This window comes from Grampus griseus (genome assembly GCF_964374135.1).
Source record: "Grampus griseus genome assembly, chromosome: 16".
Classification (NCBI taxonomy): Eukaryota; Metazoa; Chordata; class Mammalia; order Artiodactyla; family Delphinidae; genus Grampus; species Grampus griseus.
The window spans coordinates 6,696,548-6,712,404 of record NC_139010.1 but is presented as its reverse complement, the minus strand read 5'-3'; the positions used below and the strand labels follow the sequence as shown (position 1 = coordinate 6,712,404).

Here is a 15,857-nt window from a genome sequence, read left to right as displayed (position 1 = left end):
ACTAGCAAGAAGTAACGATAGAGTTCCAGCCTGAAGAAAAATGTTCTGGAAGTCCTCGGTATGACATGTATTACATGTATTACGGTATTATAAGGGGCACTAAGAATGCGTCTCCAACAAGCGCTTGCAGGGCTAAGCCCTGTCTCTCACATCTTGTGTTTCCAACGTGCAACGCACGCTGGGCTGTGTGAGGTCCCAGTGTTCAGGGAAGTGGACTATTTTGTACTTAGCAGTGACTATAACTGATGGCCTCCTCCTTCTGTGGCCCTGTGGCCTCAGAAGGAAATACGTTTTATTTAATAATAGTCCAACACACATCCCAAAGTGTGTGTCTGTAAATCCCACCCGAAGCTTGAAAAGCATTGGCTTAACCGCATCTATGCCTACTTCTCTTCCACTCCATGAGCAGGGACTGGTTGTACTTGCAGGACAATCGAAACCGCTCTCTGTCAGCCCCTCCTGGTGACCTCATTGCTTGGCACACGGAAAACACCAGCCTGGTACGTTGGGCTGATGAAGGCCGTGGCCATTTGAAAACTCAGCTCAAATAAATCTCTAGTACAGTTGTTTTAAACCATTATTAGTGGATAAAACTAAACGTAACAATGTTGGTGATATTTGGGGTTTTCTGTGGAATCCAGTTGCCAGAGTCTTTGGGACAACGTACGTCAGCTAAGGAGAAAAACTGTAGGGCTGGGAGGCCCAGTCTTTAAAATATTTCGTGCGTTTGGGCTTTAAGGTGCCTGCTCTTGCTGGAAGGTTGTAAACAAGCTGACATTCTTTGAGCGCAGCCTTGCCGCTTCAGGGGACCATTCAATGCATCCCTTTGAAGTCTCCGTCACGTAATGGCTCCCCCTCTCCATCATTTTCTCCGACCTCTTGGTAAACAGCCTGGACCCTGGTTTCAGTCCCCAGCGCTTTTCACCTGAAATGGGACTGTGGGTGGCTGATTGCCCTATCTCCAGTCTCTCCTCTTTACTCCCCCAAGGCCGTAGGGGAAGGTTTCTTAAGTGCAACTTTCTTCCTGTTTCCTTGGGATTTAAAAACCCTTGTGACCTACCTGTCACCTAGAGAATGAAGTTCAAATGTCTCTGTAGGACTCAACTTCCCACTCCAGCCGGACTGCCCTGAGCCTCCCCTCCCCCCTTCAAGGATCCTGGCCCAGGCTTCCCAGCCAGGAGGGCACCTCCCCGACTTTTGTTTGCCAGCCCTCCATTTCTCACATCGCACAGACGTTCTCCTTTGGCTTCCCAGCTTTCCCAGGAGAATGTCACCTCTACCTCCAGCTTGGTGGACCACTGAAGCAGGCGTGCCTACGCTAACCAGCGCGCAGAATAGCTACACTCCTGTGCTTGTCAGAGAGGACGTTGAAATTCACTGCCCCTCAATGCACAGTAACTGTCAAAACTAGCTGGAGATTGGACCTTCCCGGCGGTCCAGTGGTTAAGACTCCGTGCTTCCATTGCAGGGGGCACAGGTTCGATCCCTGGTCTGGGAACTAAGATCCCGCATGCCACACAGCGCAGCCAAAGAATTAAAAAACAACAACAACAATAAAAAACTAGGTGGAGAGAAATGGTCCATATCAAGGATTTCCTGAAAGGTGTGACGTTGTCCCAGTCCTCCTGCATCCCCACCGTCTACCCTCGGGTGACACCAGACCTCTGGAGAACCATATACCTAAAGCTGAATTATTTTGGCCACCTATAGAAATTTTTTTAATTGTACTTTGGCCATATTAGAACAGCTCTGGAACATCGTGACTGTACCTGCCATGCAATGCCGAGAAGGATGATAGTCTCCATGCTGTACAATGTTCTCTCTTATGAAGGTCCTGGGGATGTCATCTCTCTGGTGTCTTAGCCAGAAATAGCTATGGTCCTTCCAAGCAATTATCTTGTTTTGGTCTTAAGGACATGAGAAACTCAAGTTATCTTTCTACAGTGCTTGCTAGAAAGCCTGAGTGAAATCAGTGGCCCACCTTTAGCAAATATATAGGACATCATAGAATGAAGTGAAGGTCTCTTGACATCCTTCTGGCTTCATTATATTTTTCCTGTCCCCATTGCCACTTAAATCTTATCATTTGCTTTTGTACTGTGTATGCCTTTTTATTATTTATTTATTTTATAAATTTATTTTTGATTTATTTATTACTTTTGGCTGTGTTGGATCTCCCTTGCTGCACGCGGGCTTTCTCTAGTTGCGGTGATGTGGGGTTACTCTTCATTGCGGTGCATGGGCTTCTCATCATGGTGGCTTCTCGTTGCGGAGCACGGGCTCTAGGCGTGCGGGCTTCAGTAGTTGTGGCTCGCGGGCTCAGTAGTTGTGGCTTGTGGGCTCTAGAGCACAGGCTCAGTAGTTGTGGCACACAGGCTTAGTTGCTCCGCAGCATGTGGGATCTTCCCGGACCAGGGCTCAAACCCATGTCCCCTGCATTGGCAGGTGGATTCTTAACCACTGCTCCAGCAGGGAAGCCTCTGTGTCTGCCTTTTAGAATGGACTTCATTCCTTTTTGGAATTTAGTATGAATAAATAAGCCAGGCCTGGCCAGTCACTGGTAAGGATGCCCAGTGGTGCTTAAAGGGGGGCAGTCTTGCCCCTTCGGCAACAGGGAAAGGGAGGAGGAAAGGGTCAGGTAGCCAGGAGAGGGTTACCTCGCACAGCCGCAATGGCTGCACTCTGGAAACTGATGCATATCCTGTGTGCAAAGTATCTGGGATCTACTAGACACACTGTCAGTTCAATTTTCACAGCTTTCATGAGGCACGCTCATCTATTAGGATGAAGAGACTCCAAGATACTCTTAAAATTCATTTTAAATATTTATTTATTTATTTGGCTGAGTCAGGTCTTAGTTGCAAGACACGGGATCTTTGTTGTGGTGCACAGGCTCTTCGTTGTGGCATACAGGCTTCTCTCTAGTTGTGGCGCACGGGCTCTCTAGTTGCGGTGTGCGGGCTGAGTTGCCCCCATGACATGTGGGATCTTACTTCCCTGACCAGGGATCGAACCCACGTCCCCCGCATGGGAAGGCAGATTCTTAACCACTGGACCACCAGGGAAGTCCCTCAAAATTCATTTTAAAAATGGTTAATATGTATAACTGATTCACTTTGTTATAAAGCAGAAACTAACACACCATTTTAAAGCAATTATACCCCAATAAAAAAATGTTAGAAAAAAAATGGTTATTGAATGCCTTCTATGTCCCACTGACTTAGGCCATGAGAACACAGCAACGTGAAAGGTGCCAAGAGTTCGGTTCCATGGAAACTCCAGAGACAGCCATCCGGGAAAGGTCACAGTGTAGGGGCAGTAGACCTCTGGTCTTCCCTTTGGAGGGAATGTGCTCTAAACCCAGGGAGGCTCTCTGAGAAGGATATGGGCCTGATTTGCATGCGAACAGCAAAATTAGCGCCTTTGCAGACGTGACTGGGTTTCATTATTTTCATATTCTTTTACAATGTGAACCCAACTATGAATCTTTTGTTCCTAAGAAAAGACACCAAGACCTACCTGAACTGAATATTTATTAAAAACCTCAGGCAGTTACAGTGTCTCTACCAAGCCTAGCAGTCCTTCACAGCAAACCCCTGCCTCAGTGGTCCTCCTATCAGTGTAGAAATGAGCCCCTGCTTCTCACAAAGGACGGTGCTAACTTGTTTCCTTCAGATGGTAGAAATCCCAATTCTGCATCATCTCATGTACTCATAAACACACACACACTCCTTCCAGTTTGATGTAAAACAAACAGACAATGCTGGCATCAGCCCAATACGATAAAATGATTGACCTGGATGGAGAAAAAGGAAGGAGGGAAAAAAAAACCCTCGCGGCATGTCATTTAAACAGTTTTGCTAATCTATTTGAGGTGAAGGTCCCCCTTTATGCTTCTCCTTTGTGAGATCTATTACTTCTTTCACTGGAAGAGCGTTTCTTCCCAAATCATATTATTAACTAGCAGTAAACCAGTGTTGTTTATTGTGCCATTGGGGTGGGATGAGACCTCCCCCACCCCTGGAGTCTAACGCCCGGGGGTCCCAGTAGGTGGCTCAGTTAGGACGCAGCGGTAGTTCGTTCGTTACTCACTCGTTAGGACGCAGCGGTAGTTCGTTACTCACTCGTTAGGACGCAGCGGTAGTTCGCCCCACAGTTCGCGACCTGAATTACTCACTGCTTGTGTTTCACCTGTGTATTTCTGCACATCTTTCCCAGAGGGAATAAGAGTTTTATGTTACAGAATGAGCAAAGAGATCCCTGAAATGTATAAAAAAGAGTGCTTTCAGCTAAGATCCAAAGCAGTGAGGTCTTGGAGAAAGACGGATGGAATCCTAAGACCTGGGATCAGTTCTTCACTATTTCACTTTATGTTACAACAACCTGCTTGCTCTCCCCTTCCTGATCTTGACTCCTAGTTCATAGACTGTTATCCTAAGAGTTCTGCGTGTACATTTTTATTTGAAAGTTGCAGTTTCTCATCTCTGATGTATTACGATCATCTCACGCATGGGTTCCTCTTATAGAGAGGCTTAGTTTAAGCATTGCTTTTCTTTATCTTCCTCCTGTAATGTAACAAGAGTCTGTTGCATCTGCTATGTATTTTCTGAATAGGGTGTCTGTTGCCTGTAATATAGTGATCTGGATAAGAATTCTTTCATTTGTTCATCCAGCTAGTCCTTCGATCATTCCGCCAACCACCTTGTTATCACCTACTAAATACCAGGCGTGGTGAATAATGAGATGGGATCCCAGGAAAAATGAATGGTGTGGAAGTGGGTGTAGGGACGGGTCTCATGTTTGCATTAAGTTTCAAAAGACACGTAAAAGGATTCAGAGACTTGCTTTTTTGGCCAAGACCGAGTAGCCAGTGTTGGAATATCCTTCCTGCCACAAACAATGATAAAGCTAGAAAAAACATATTAATCAACTGTTTTCAGATATTGGACAATAGACAGTGCAAGGCTCTGATCATTGAAAGAGGGGAAGCATACAAAGTGAGCTCCCACAATTGTCCCTGCTTTCTTCCCAGAGGCCCTTTCGTATCTGTAGCAGCAGGGAGGTGGAGCCCAAAGAGAGCACAGTGGTCTTGTTTAGCTAGGGAGGCAGAATCAGAATCTGGGGGTCAGAGTACTAGGCAGGAGTGAACTTCACAGATGAGGAGCTACAGAAATCAGTATAGGGATCCCCTTTCGTGACTGAATGAACATTAACCTGCTTTGTATAGCAAGAGCCTGTATCATCAAGACCTGACAGAGAACAGTAACTGGTGAGGTGAGCTAAATAGAGATGACAGAGGCCATACCGTGCTGAGAGATGTAGAAACTCCAATTAGCCAGTGGAGAGACCTGGCTGAACATCCCAGGAATTCACCTGAGGTCCAGAAAGACCAAGCTTTAGGAGTAAAGACATTCTCACCCTAGAATAAGGGCTACTGTAGACATTTCCAAACCAAGATTAAAAGCAAGTTTCAAAAGGATCACGCTGACGTGCAGATAAATTGACTCCTTAACAGAACATAACTCTCTCTAAAGGAAGAAAAAAAAACAGTCCCGACTGTCAATACTATAACATCAACAATACCCAGCATGTAATAAAAGTGTGTAAATATGTAAATAAGCAGAAAAAAGTGACCCATAACCAGCAAAACAAAACAAAATAGAAACACACCCAAAGATGTTGGAGTTAACAGAAAAGAAGTTTCAAACAGATATTAATATGTTTAGGAATTGAAAGGAAAATTATCATAATGAATGAATGAATTGAGACTATCAATTGACAGGAAAAAAACTGAAATTCTGGGAATGAATAAAACACAATGTCTGAAATGAAAAACTTAGAGGATAGGCTTAACAGGAAAAAAAAGGATCAATGAACTTGAAGACAAGGCAATAGAGACCATTCAAACTGATGTGCAAATAATGAAAAGATTAAAGAAAATAGAGATTCAGTGATGTGTGAGACAGTATCAAGCATCCTGACATATGTATAAGTGGAATCCCAAAAGGAGAAACAATAAATAGGGGCAGAAAAAATTGAAGAACTATTATTCAAACATTTTAAAAATTTGATGAAGAATATCAATTCATAAATCCCAGGAGCTCAGCACACCCCAAGCAGGATAAACACAAAGAAAACCAAACCTAAGTGCACGATCATCAAATTGCTGAAAATTAAAGAATAATTATAAGAGCATCTGAGATATTTTATTGTCATTTTATCAGGACCGTGAGAAAAATTTAAAAACACATAATATACTGGGAAACAACTATGTGAGTTAATCACTAACATCTCATTAAAAAATAATGCAAGCCAGAAAATAACGCAATGGTATTTTTTAAGTGCTGGAAGGAAAATAAAACTGTCAACCCAGAATTCTACATCTAGGAAAATGAAGGCAAAATTTAAGTTTTTACAGATAAAGAAAAGTTGACGTAATCACCAGATAGCCTGCGCTGCAAGAAATATTGAAGGAAACTCTTTCAGCTGAAAGAAAATGATAGCGGATGGAAAATTGATTCTACATGAAAGAATGAAGATTGCTAGAAATGGTAAATATGTAAGCAAAGATTTTTTATCTTTGTAAGCCTTTACGGAATTGATTGCTTAAAGCCAAATAATAACAAACTATTGTGGGGTTTAAATGTTAATATACATTAAAGTAAAATGCTTGAATAGCACAAAGGACATGAAGGATTAAATATACCATTGTAATAGTCCTACGTTACAGGAAGAGTAGTATGAATTTTACCCATGTGATAGGGTAAAAATGCACATTATAGTTCCTAGAGAAACTGCAAAAAATAAAACAGTTATAGCTAACTGATTTAAAAGCTGATACACAGTAAATCACTAAAAGTTATTCAGCGCGCTCCCCCCACGCCCAAATATCGGAAAGAATGCAAAGGAAAAAAATGGACGAATTAAAAAAACTACAAGATGGTTGATTTATACCCAGTCATATAAATAAGCACGTTCATGTAAATGGACTAATCACTGTAATTAAAAGGTGGAGACTTATCAAACTGATAAAAAAGCAAATCCTAACTACGTGCAGTTTACAGGAGATATGTTTTAAATACAAAGACATGGATAGACTCAAAGTAGAATGATAGAAAGTTTTTTTTTAAGATTTATTTATTATTTTTTAATTCAATTTTATTTATTTTTGGCTGCGTCGGCTCTTAGTTGCAGCATGCGGGATCTTTTGTTGGGGCACGGGGGCTCTTCATTGCGGAGTGCAGGCTTCTCTCTAGTTGTGGCATGCAGGTTTTCTCTCTCTAGTTGTGGCGCGCAGGCTCCAGGGCACGTGGGCTCTAGTTGAGGTGCTCAAGGTCAGTAGTTGTGGCGCATAGGCTTAGTTGCCCTGCGGCATGGGGGATCTCAGTTCCCCAGCCAGGGATGGAACCCGCATCCCTTGCATTGCAAGGTGAATTCTCTACCATTGGACCACCAGGGAAGTCCCAAAAGGACAGAAAGTTTTATCCCTTACAAACACTAATTATGAGAAAACTAGAATAGCTGTATTAATATCAGATTCAAGACGAGGTATATTACCAAAGTACAGATATTTCATCATGACTGCAGAGTCAATTCGCCAAGAAGACAAAACAGTCCCAAATATGCATACACCTAATAACAGAGCTGTAAGGAATAAAAACTGAGTAGGTGAGTTACAACACAATTTACCTGAATGAAAATTTGAAACACAATATAAAAAAATTGATGGAGTACAACTAAAGCAATTCATAGAGAAAAACTTACTTTTTTTTTGTGCTTCCTTTTTCCTTCTGTCAATAACTAAGGGCTCAATTATCTTGATAAAGATACCAACCACCACCACCACAGCCAATAACAACTACCCCAGTTGATTGGCTGTCCTTCCTATCTTCTCTCTTCTTTCTTTTCTTCTCTTCACCATGACTTTGGTTTAAGTGGTTTGTACTTATGGTTATTAGCACCTGTTACCACTGTCCTGTCATCACTAATTCGTTCCTTATCCTCTTATCCTCCTACTGTTGAACTCATAGCTGTTAAAATGACCTTTGTTATAGTAAACGCTATACCCTGAAGCTTTTTCCCGTTGGTCATAATGATGCCCTCTGGGACTACAGAGAAGATCAAGTTCACATTTCCACCACAGCCCTTCAGATAGTTGTTGAAGACGACCATTGTCTCCCCGGAAGTCTTCTTTTATGCAAAGTCAAAGTCCCTGGATCTTCTAGTCATTCTTCAGTAACATAATTTGAGTTATTTTACAACCCTGTAGCTTTCTTGACATGTAACTAACAATCTGTATGATCTTGTTCAAATCAGTATTATTATTATTTTTTAATGGAGAAAGTGTAACTTGCCCAAATCATCTAGTTTTATTTCGTTTTATCAGTAACCCTTTATGTGTAGCATCCAAGGGAATAACACGAGGTCTGTTCTGACTCTTGCTGTCCCTTTGTTTTGGTCGCATCAAGATCACATTCAGTTTTCAAGTGTTATCCTAGTTCGGGTTCATATGTTCAAAGAAATTACCAAGTATTTGTTAAGTATGCTACTATATATTAATGAACTGTGTGCCTGGTTTTTTGAACCAAGATGGAGGACATTCCATTTATTTCTACTAATTTTCTTTCTTTTTTTTTTTTTTTACGTGGGCCTCTCACTGCTGTGGCCTCTCCCGTTGCGGAGCACAGCCTCCGGACGCGCAGGCTCAGCGACCATGGCTCACGGGCCCAGCCGCTCCGCGGCATGTGGGATCTTCCCGGACCGGGGCACGAACCCGTGTCCCCTGCATCAGCAGGCGGACTCTCAACCACTGTGCCACCAGGGAAGCCCTCTACTAATTTTCGATGTATTAGTTTCAGTCTGCCAAAGCCGTTTGGCGAGACGTCCTTAGATTGTAACTCTGCATTCCAGGAGGTACCAGTAATCTCACGTCATTAGCATACTGTATATGTTTCCCCTCAAATCATTAACAAAAATATTAAAGAAGATATGGTGTCTCATTCAGCAAAGATCATTGACACCCGTTATCCTATGTTTTTAGAACTAGCTCCTTTGGAAATGTGTTCGGCTCACCCAGTGCTCACAGACATGGGAGATGAGGTGGTGCGCTTTGGCTGTGAAGCTCTTCCAGGACACCCCTCCTGGTAACACTTCAACATGCACCTAGCTGCTCTCAGACCTTTCCACCTGGCACTTTCTTTAGCCTCCTATCTGCTTAGCCATGACCTGCAGGTTTCTGGAAAGGGGAACTTAAGGATATAACCATCCTGCATTTTGGCCATTCTCATCCACAACCACCATGAGAATGTGTCTCTTCTAAGGAGATGAGAATCAGAAGGGATATGGATGAATAAAAGAATTAATGATTATGGGACTTCCCTGGCGGTCCAGTGGTTAAGACTCTGTGCTTCCAGTGCAGGGGGGTGTGGGTTGGAGCCCTGGTCCAGGAACTAAGATCCCACATGCCGCGTGGCCAAAACAAAAAAAGCAAAAGAAAAAAGCATTAATGATTGTAAGATGGGTGACTTATTTGGGGGTACTTGTTTGAACTAAGAACTACACAGATCTCCTGATTTCTAAACTCTCTTCACCATCTTTCCCTGAATAAGGGCAAAGGGAAAATCCATTCGAAACGGAGATTATTTACGACCGCTTTACAACTGCCATCGTGTTTGTCACTCTGCCAGGAACCTACTGCCAGCAGAGGGAGGTGGAAGCCATCACAGAGGGCGACGAGGATGACAGAGGTTGCTGCTGCTGCAAACCAGGTCACCTGCTCCACCTGTTGTCCTGCAATGCCGCCTTTAACCTCCGCTGGCTCACCTGGGAGATCACGCGAGCGCAGTACATCCTGGAGGGCTACAGCATCATGGACAACAACGCGGCCACCATGCTGCAGGTTTTTGACCTCCGAAGGATCCTCATCCGATACTACATCAAGGTACTGCTCCAGGTCCCAGACCCTTGTCTGAGTAATGATGCTGGGCTGGCTCCAGAGGCTCCTGGAAAGCTTTGGAAAGAGCTTAGGAAGCTTCTCCACAGCTTGTGCATCAGAGGCTTAGCTAGGTTTCGGGGCCACCGGTTTCGTGAAAAAGCCTCGAGGGCTTTGGGTTGGCCTGACGTGCATGCCCCAAGTCCTGTCCTAAGCCTGGGCACGAAGAGGTAGTCTGTTTTCTTGCCTGGACCTTCTTCTCCACTTTTAACATCCCATGAGTTGCTTGACAAATGGAAACATCCTGGAAATGTGACCAGACCTCAATTTTTACGAGTTATAAGGATCAGTTTAGAGGCTCTGCAAATTTTTACCTTTTAGAACCAGAGTTAATTTTTTAAGCTCATGATAAAAATGCAAAAATAGAGTTAAATGATCCAATCAGGATTAGCTATGACAGCCTTTTCTTACTTACTCGTACGGGGACTAGTACATTTTTCAGTTGCTCGGTACCTACATCTGCTCAACCTGTATTCAGCCTGAGAACATGTGCTGGTTTTGAATAAGTCTCCTAGAGGAGACTTACGTGAGACTTGACCAGGGATGCAGCGTGATAATAGGGGCGAAAGTGTTTTCTGAGGGGGACGGGACGGGCGAGGGTGTCTGTGGCTGAGGGTGTCTGTGATGGTTCCTATTCTGAGGGACTACTTTGCATGGTGAAAGCCCTGGGTGGTCCTCAGAGGGGTCCACATTTTAATGCCGTTCCCAAGCTCATCCACCTGACACCCCAAACTCTCTGCCAGCTGAGGCTGAGACAGGTGGTCCAGCAGAAATAAGGAAAGAACAAAATGGAAAGGTAACACGGGCGCCTGAAGTTTCAGGAATTTCCATCAACTAAAAAGGAGGACGTTTAGAAATTGGAAATAACTCCCGGGGGGAGCCCCAGCGTCTGCAGCAATAGCTGCGAAATTGTTCAGGAAGTAGCATTCAGACGATGAAAATCAGAAGGTTAAAGAACTCCTAATGACTACACCCCAAGGTCATTGCAACAAGAGATGTTGGTGCGACAGAGATGTTCTGTGGCAGAATATTTAAAACAGCTCGAGCAGTTCGTGCTCACCACCTTCGTGTGTGCTAGAGGGATGCAAAACTTTACATCCAGACCTCACACAAAATGATAAATGTTTGCCCAACCTCACACAAATTGGGGAAGATTTGGGAAGTGAAGCAGGAAGTTGTGATCTTTTGCTGCGCGACTCCATGTTTGTTCCCTTGGCCGTTATATCTGAGACCCAAGAAGTTTTTCATAGAGTCAACTCTTGGGAAGTTGGGTCTATCAGCTGGTATTGACTTGGCAGTGGGCCGTGAAATGCCAGTGGCACACGCAGGAAGTGTGTTCCTCTCACACGTAAAAGAAGCTCTTCTCCAAGTCTTCAGGGATCAAGGTCCCTTTCAGCTCCCAGCTCCACCATTTTTAGTGTCTCCCCCATCTTAAGGCTTAAGTGGTTGGAGAGAGGGACACAGAAAGTGAAGGCCAAGGGCATGCACAAGCTATTCCTTAAGAAGTTTCCTGAGGGACTTCCCTGGTGGTCCAGTGGTTAAGAGTCCGCACTCCCAATGCAGGGGGCCCCGGTTCGATCCCTGGTCAGGGAACTAGATCCCGCATGCGTGCCGCAACTAAGAGCCCGCACGCAGCAATGAAAATCCTGCATGCCGCAACTAAGACCCGGCGCAGCCTAAATAAGTAAATAAATAATAGATTTTTTCTTTTTTCTTAAAGAAAAGGAGGTTCCTGAAAGGTACCACAGTACACTGTAGCTGTGTCCCATTGGCCAGAAGAGATTGTCATATGCCAGCTTCGAGGGGGATCTAGAAAGGGTATTCTGGGCAGCCATGAACCCAGACAGAAACTGTGTGTCATGGAAAAAGGGGAAAACAGATGTTAAATGGCAACCAGCTCTCTCTGGTGCCTCCCTCCCAAAGGAGAGGGTCCCTTGAGGACCCGCTTTAGTTCTAGGGGGCGACAGGATGGGGTCATTGCAGGGGGGCTAGATCCAGGGGCCGACAGCAGCCGTGCCAGGGCTGGGAGCTTACTCCGAGGTGGCAGCTGGGGACAGTCTAGATGGGCCAGATGGATGAGCCCCGGAGCCACGTGTCTCCTTGGTGCCCCAAGAACAGGGCAGAACAGAAGGGGCAATTCAAGATGGCGGAGGAGAAGGACCTTGAGCTCAGCTCCTCTCGTGAAAACACCGAAAACACAAGCAAGTGCTGAACAGCTATCGATAAAAAAGACTGGAAGGACAGGACAAGGCTGTGTGTGCCGCCAGAGCCCTCTGCGGCTCTCTCTGTTGGGCTTTCCTACGCATGCGTGGCTGCATCCCAGCCCCCTCTTCCTGCGCTGCTCTTTCAACCTGAGCTCCCAGGGCAGCTCCCCCTCACATTCTCCCTGGGGTCCGGGCTGCCGTGTGCCTCCCCGTCCTCTGAAACCTTCTCTCTTTCCCTTCTGGCAACTCGCTGCTCCCTCTGTGGGTCCCCAGACCTGAGTGTGATGACTTACCTGTGGAGGTGCCCGTAGTTTTTAGATGAACGAAGGTTCCAGGTAACGCAGAATCTGAGCCATCCAGTCTGGACGGACGAGATCCCGGTGTAGGCAAGAGTCTGCAGGATCTGCTCCAGGCGTTAGTGGTGAGGATGGAGTTCAAGATTGAGCCACGTCCCTGTGAAGCTGGAGCTCCCCGTAGACGGCTTTTCCATGGGCCAGACGTGTGGACAGACAGGCCTCACACGATGGGGCCAGCAGGTCGCCGAGTGGGTGAGAGGGGAGAACGAAGAGCTGAGGTGCCCCCTCTGGGGCCACCTGCTTGGCTTTTCTGGAAGCCTGGGGGTGCTCCATGCCAGGACCTGCCTTTTGATGTCTCTCACCCTCTCTTCACAGTCCTCCTGTCCTAATGTTACAGGGAAGAGCTAAATCTGACTCCACGTTGGATCTGTTTCTGTTACTTTAACCTTTGCTTTCCGCTGCTTTGGTTCACTGAAAGGATCCTGTCTGTACACAATGGCCCGCCTCAGGGAACCCTGCCCCTCTGCCTGAAGGTTAAACCAAAGTGCCTTTGTTCAGGGCAACCTCCGGCCCCTGTCCACTGTGCATGGCTGCAAGAAAGAAGAAGTTAACACACCCCCTGCCCGAGGCTGGCCGTTCCAGGGGATATTGGCAAAACTTACGGCCTTTTTACTTTACTTCCTCACCCCTCCCCCTCTCTGTGCTATAAAAGAAACTGGCATCCAGACCCCGATAAGATGGTTCTTTCGAGACTTTAGTCTGCCGTCTTCTCAGTCTGTCAGCTTTCCGAATGAAGTCGTCTTCCCTGCCTCAGCACCTCGTCTCCCGATTTATTGGCCTGTCATGCGGCGGGCAGAGTGAGCTTGGACTCGGTAATGCTAACTCCTGGCAACATGCCTCCTGATTCCCTATACGTTTTCTAAAATGACAGTTTGCAATCTGATAAACAAACCCAGGATAACGTGTGAGCGGTGGAGGGCTGAGGGAGGCCCCCAGAATCCGCCGGGAGACAGTGGGCTTGTGCGAAGACTGGCCATTGACCTTGTTTTCTACGAGCGGGCAGTGATGCCAACGTGAGAGCTTGGCGGGGGGGGGGGGGGCGGGCAGGCAGGAGAGGTGCACAGGGCGATGGTTTGTGACCCATCGGGTGATTCCCAGGAGCCAGGGGACAGACCTGCGGCATCAGGATCCCCCAGCCAGCCAGATCATTACAGATTGCCACGTCCTACCCAGAAATTCCCATTCTCTGCACCTGGGGAGTGCCCCGAACACCTATATTTTGAACTAAGTTCCCTAGGTGATTTGGTATGCAACTAGGCTTGGGGACCCCTATAGACATTTGTGCTCAATGGAGACAGAATCAGTGCTCAGGAGAGGCTGAGATTTGGGGGCAGATAGATCTCATGGTACCTCCTGGTAATTCACATCAGCACCAGTAAGGCCTGTTCACACGAGACTTTCTGTAAACATCACGCTCAGTGCCTTCCTACCCTTCGGGGACCGGCAGCTCAGAAAGTCTGCTCATCTCCCTGATACAGTTAGTTCAAGGAAATTTCAGGAGTGCTGAGTGCCTGTGACGACTGAAAAAACAGCACTTTAAGGTAAAACCAAATGAATATATGTCAGTCCACTGTATAGCGCAGGGAGTGTGCTCTCGGTGCTCTGTGAAGACCTAGATAGGTGGGATCGGGGTGGTGGGAGGGAAGGGATATACGTGTACATACAGCTGATTCACTTCGTTGTACAGCAGAAACTAATGCAACATTGTAAAGCAATTATACTCCAATAAAAAAAATTGTTTTTCTTCTTTGGCCTAGGCTACTCAGTGAACGAAATTGCCTTTGTAGCCCTGAACTGCTTCAAGTTTCAGGGGTTTGGTTTCATTCTTTTTATTATTTTTATTGGGCAGAAAGAAAAGCTTGGAATAATTCCTTTGCACAAAAGGATTTTTTTTTTATCCTGTAATAAACTGGGTCAGTTCTCACCACCCTCTATGAATACATTTGAAATCATTTCCTTTCTGACGACTGGAGGTTTTCCCTGGTGCCTCGTCCATCTCTCCTCCATTCATTAGTGATTAAAACCCTCTAGCCATCAAGAAATCAGCTTTCTGTGAGGGCCTGCTTTCCCAGCCAGCATGGTTTCTGCACAGCTCTTAGAAAGGAGATACGCTTATCACCTGCCCTGCAGGATACGGTGGAAAGTACCCGGGGATGTGGGCCTGCCTGCCAGGTCCCCCTCTTAGAATGCGCTGTCTGGGAGAATATGCTGATCTACGATGAAAATGAGAGGCCAGGAGGATCCCCGCTAGAGGAGCCAGATATGGTGAATTAATTCAGAAGAGGCCCTGCTTTCAACACGGATCAGGTTCCATGCAGTCAATTCGTGTCACCATCCTGACTTAGCAGTTTGACTTAGTGTGAGATCCGTTTCATCCTGACAGATTCTGAAGGATTTCACACCGTTCATTGACAGAATTTCTGCCTAAATAAAGGGGAAATGGGGTACGGTTTGCAGCCAGTTGGAGTGGTTCTGTTTCCTCCCAGTGAGAGGAGCTGGTACTGACTCCGAGGGAGAGCCAAGCGTTCCACTCAGAAGCCAGCGCTGCAAGAGTTTGCCAGAACTAGAGGAGGGAGTTTGAGCCTCTGGGATTCAAAGTCCTTGTTAACTATTCTGATTTCATCGGCGGAGGGGTTATTTTCATTCCTCCCTAGAAACGAGTGAAAAGGTTAGCGCTCAGCTTTCCATTTTTGTTTGTTATTTCTGTCTGGTACACGTGATTAGGACATATCGAGGAAAAACTCGACCAGATGTTTGCTCGAGCCAGGTGTTCAGACAGACCAGATTTCTGTCTTGCTTTTGTAATTGTCAGCTGAGAAGCCGTGCCTTTGATCACGGTCACGTTTCCTCTTTGGCTTGTGACTTTGGACCGAGCACTTAGACCGTCTTCCTCATAGAAGCTTTAAGTTACCCCGCCAGCTGGTAGAAAATAGAACACCCTCCAGAGTCTTGATTTACGTATTTGAATATTAGATGTGCACTCTGGTGACCATGGGAGATTCAGCTGTCTCCTCTTTTCCGAATGCCCTGCTCGAAACCTCTCCTGAGCTCTGCTACTGCTGCCCGCCCTGGGCCTCAAGCTTGCGGGGTAGGTAAGTCATAGATGCCAAAGATAGGATGATGATTATGATTTTTGCACACGTCCCATGTGCCAGGCCAGGTGCTACCTGCTTCGTGTGCATGATCTCATTTTAAACCTCAAAACAGTGATGAAGAGTGGCTGTGATTAGTGCCTCTGTCTTTTGCCCCTCTGCTTTCAGCTTCCCCTGGCCTCTTCCTCCTTTCCTCTTTCCTTCCCTCCTTCTC

At 45.9% G+C, this 15,857-nt stretch overlaps 1 protein-coding gene across 2 annotated transcripts in view; it reads left to right on the top strand.

Moving 5' to 3' along the window:
• Positions 1-15,857, top strand: part of PCNX2 (pecanex 2) — a gene marked incomplete at its 5' end in the record, with an annotated part of 272,510 nt that overhangs the window by 229,104 nt on the left and 27,549 nt on the right. For both annotated transcript variants that reach the window (XM_082673815.1, XM_082673816.1), the window contains one exon: positions 9,687-9,940. In XM_082673815.1, the coding sequence (XP_082529941.1) occupies positions 9,687-9,940 (254 nt within the window). The remainder of the gene's footprint in view (positions 1-9,686; positions 9,941-15,857) is intronic.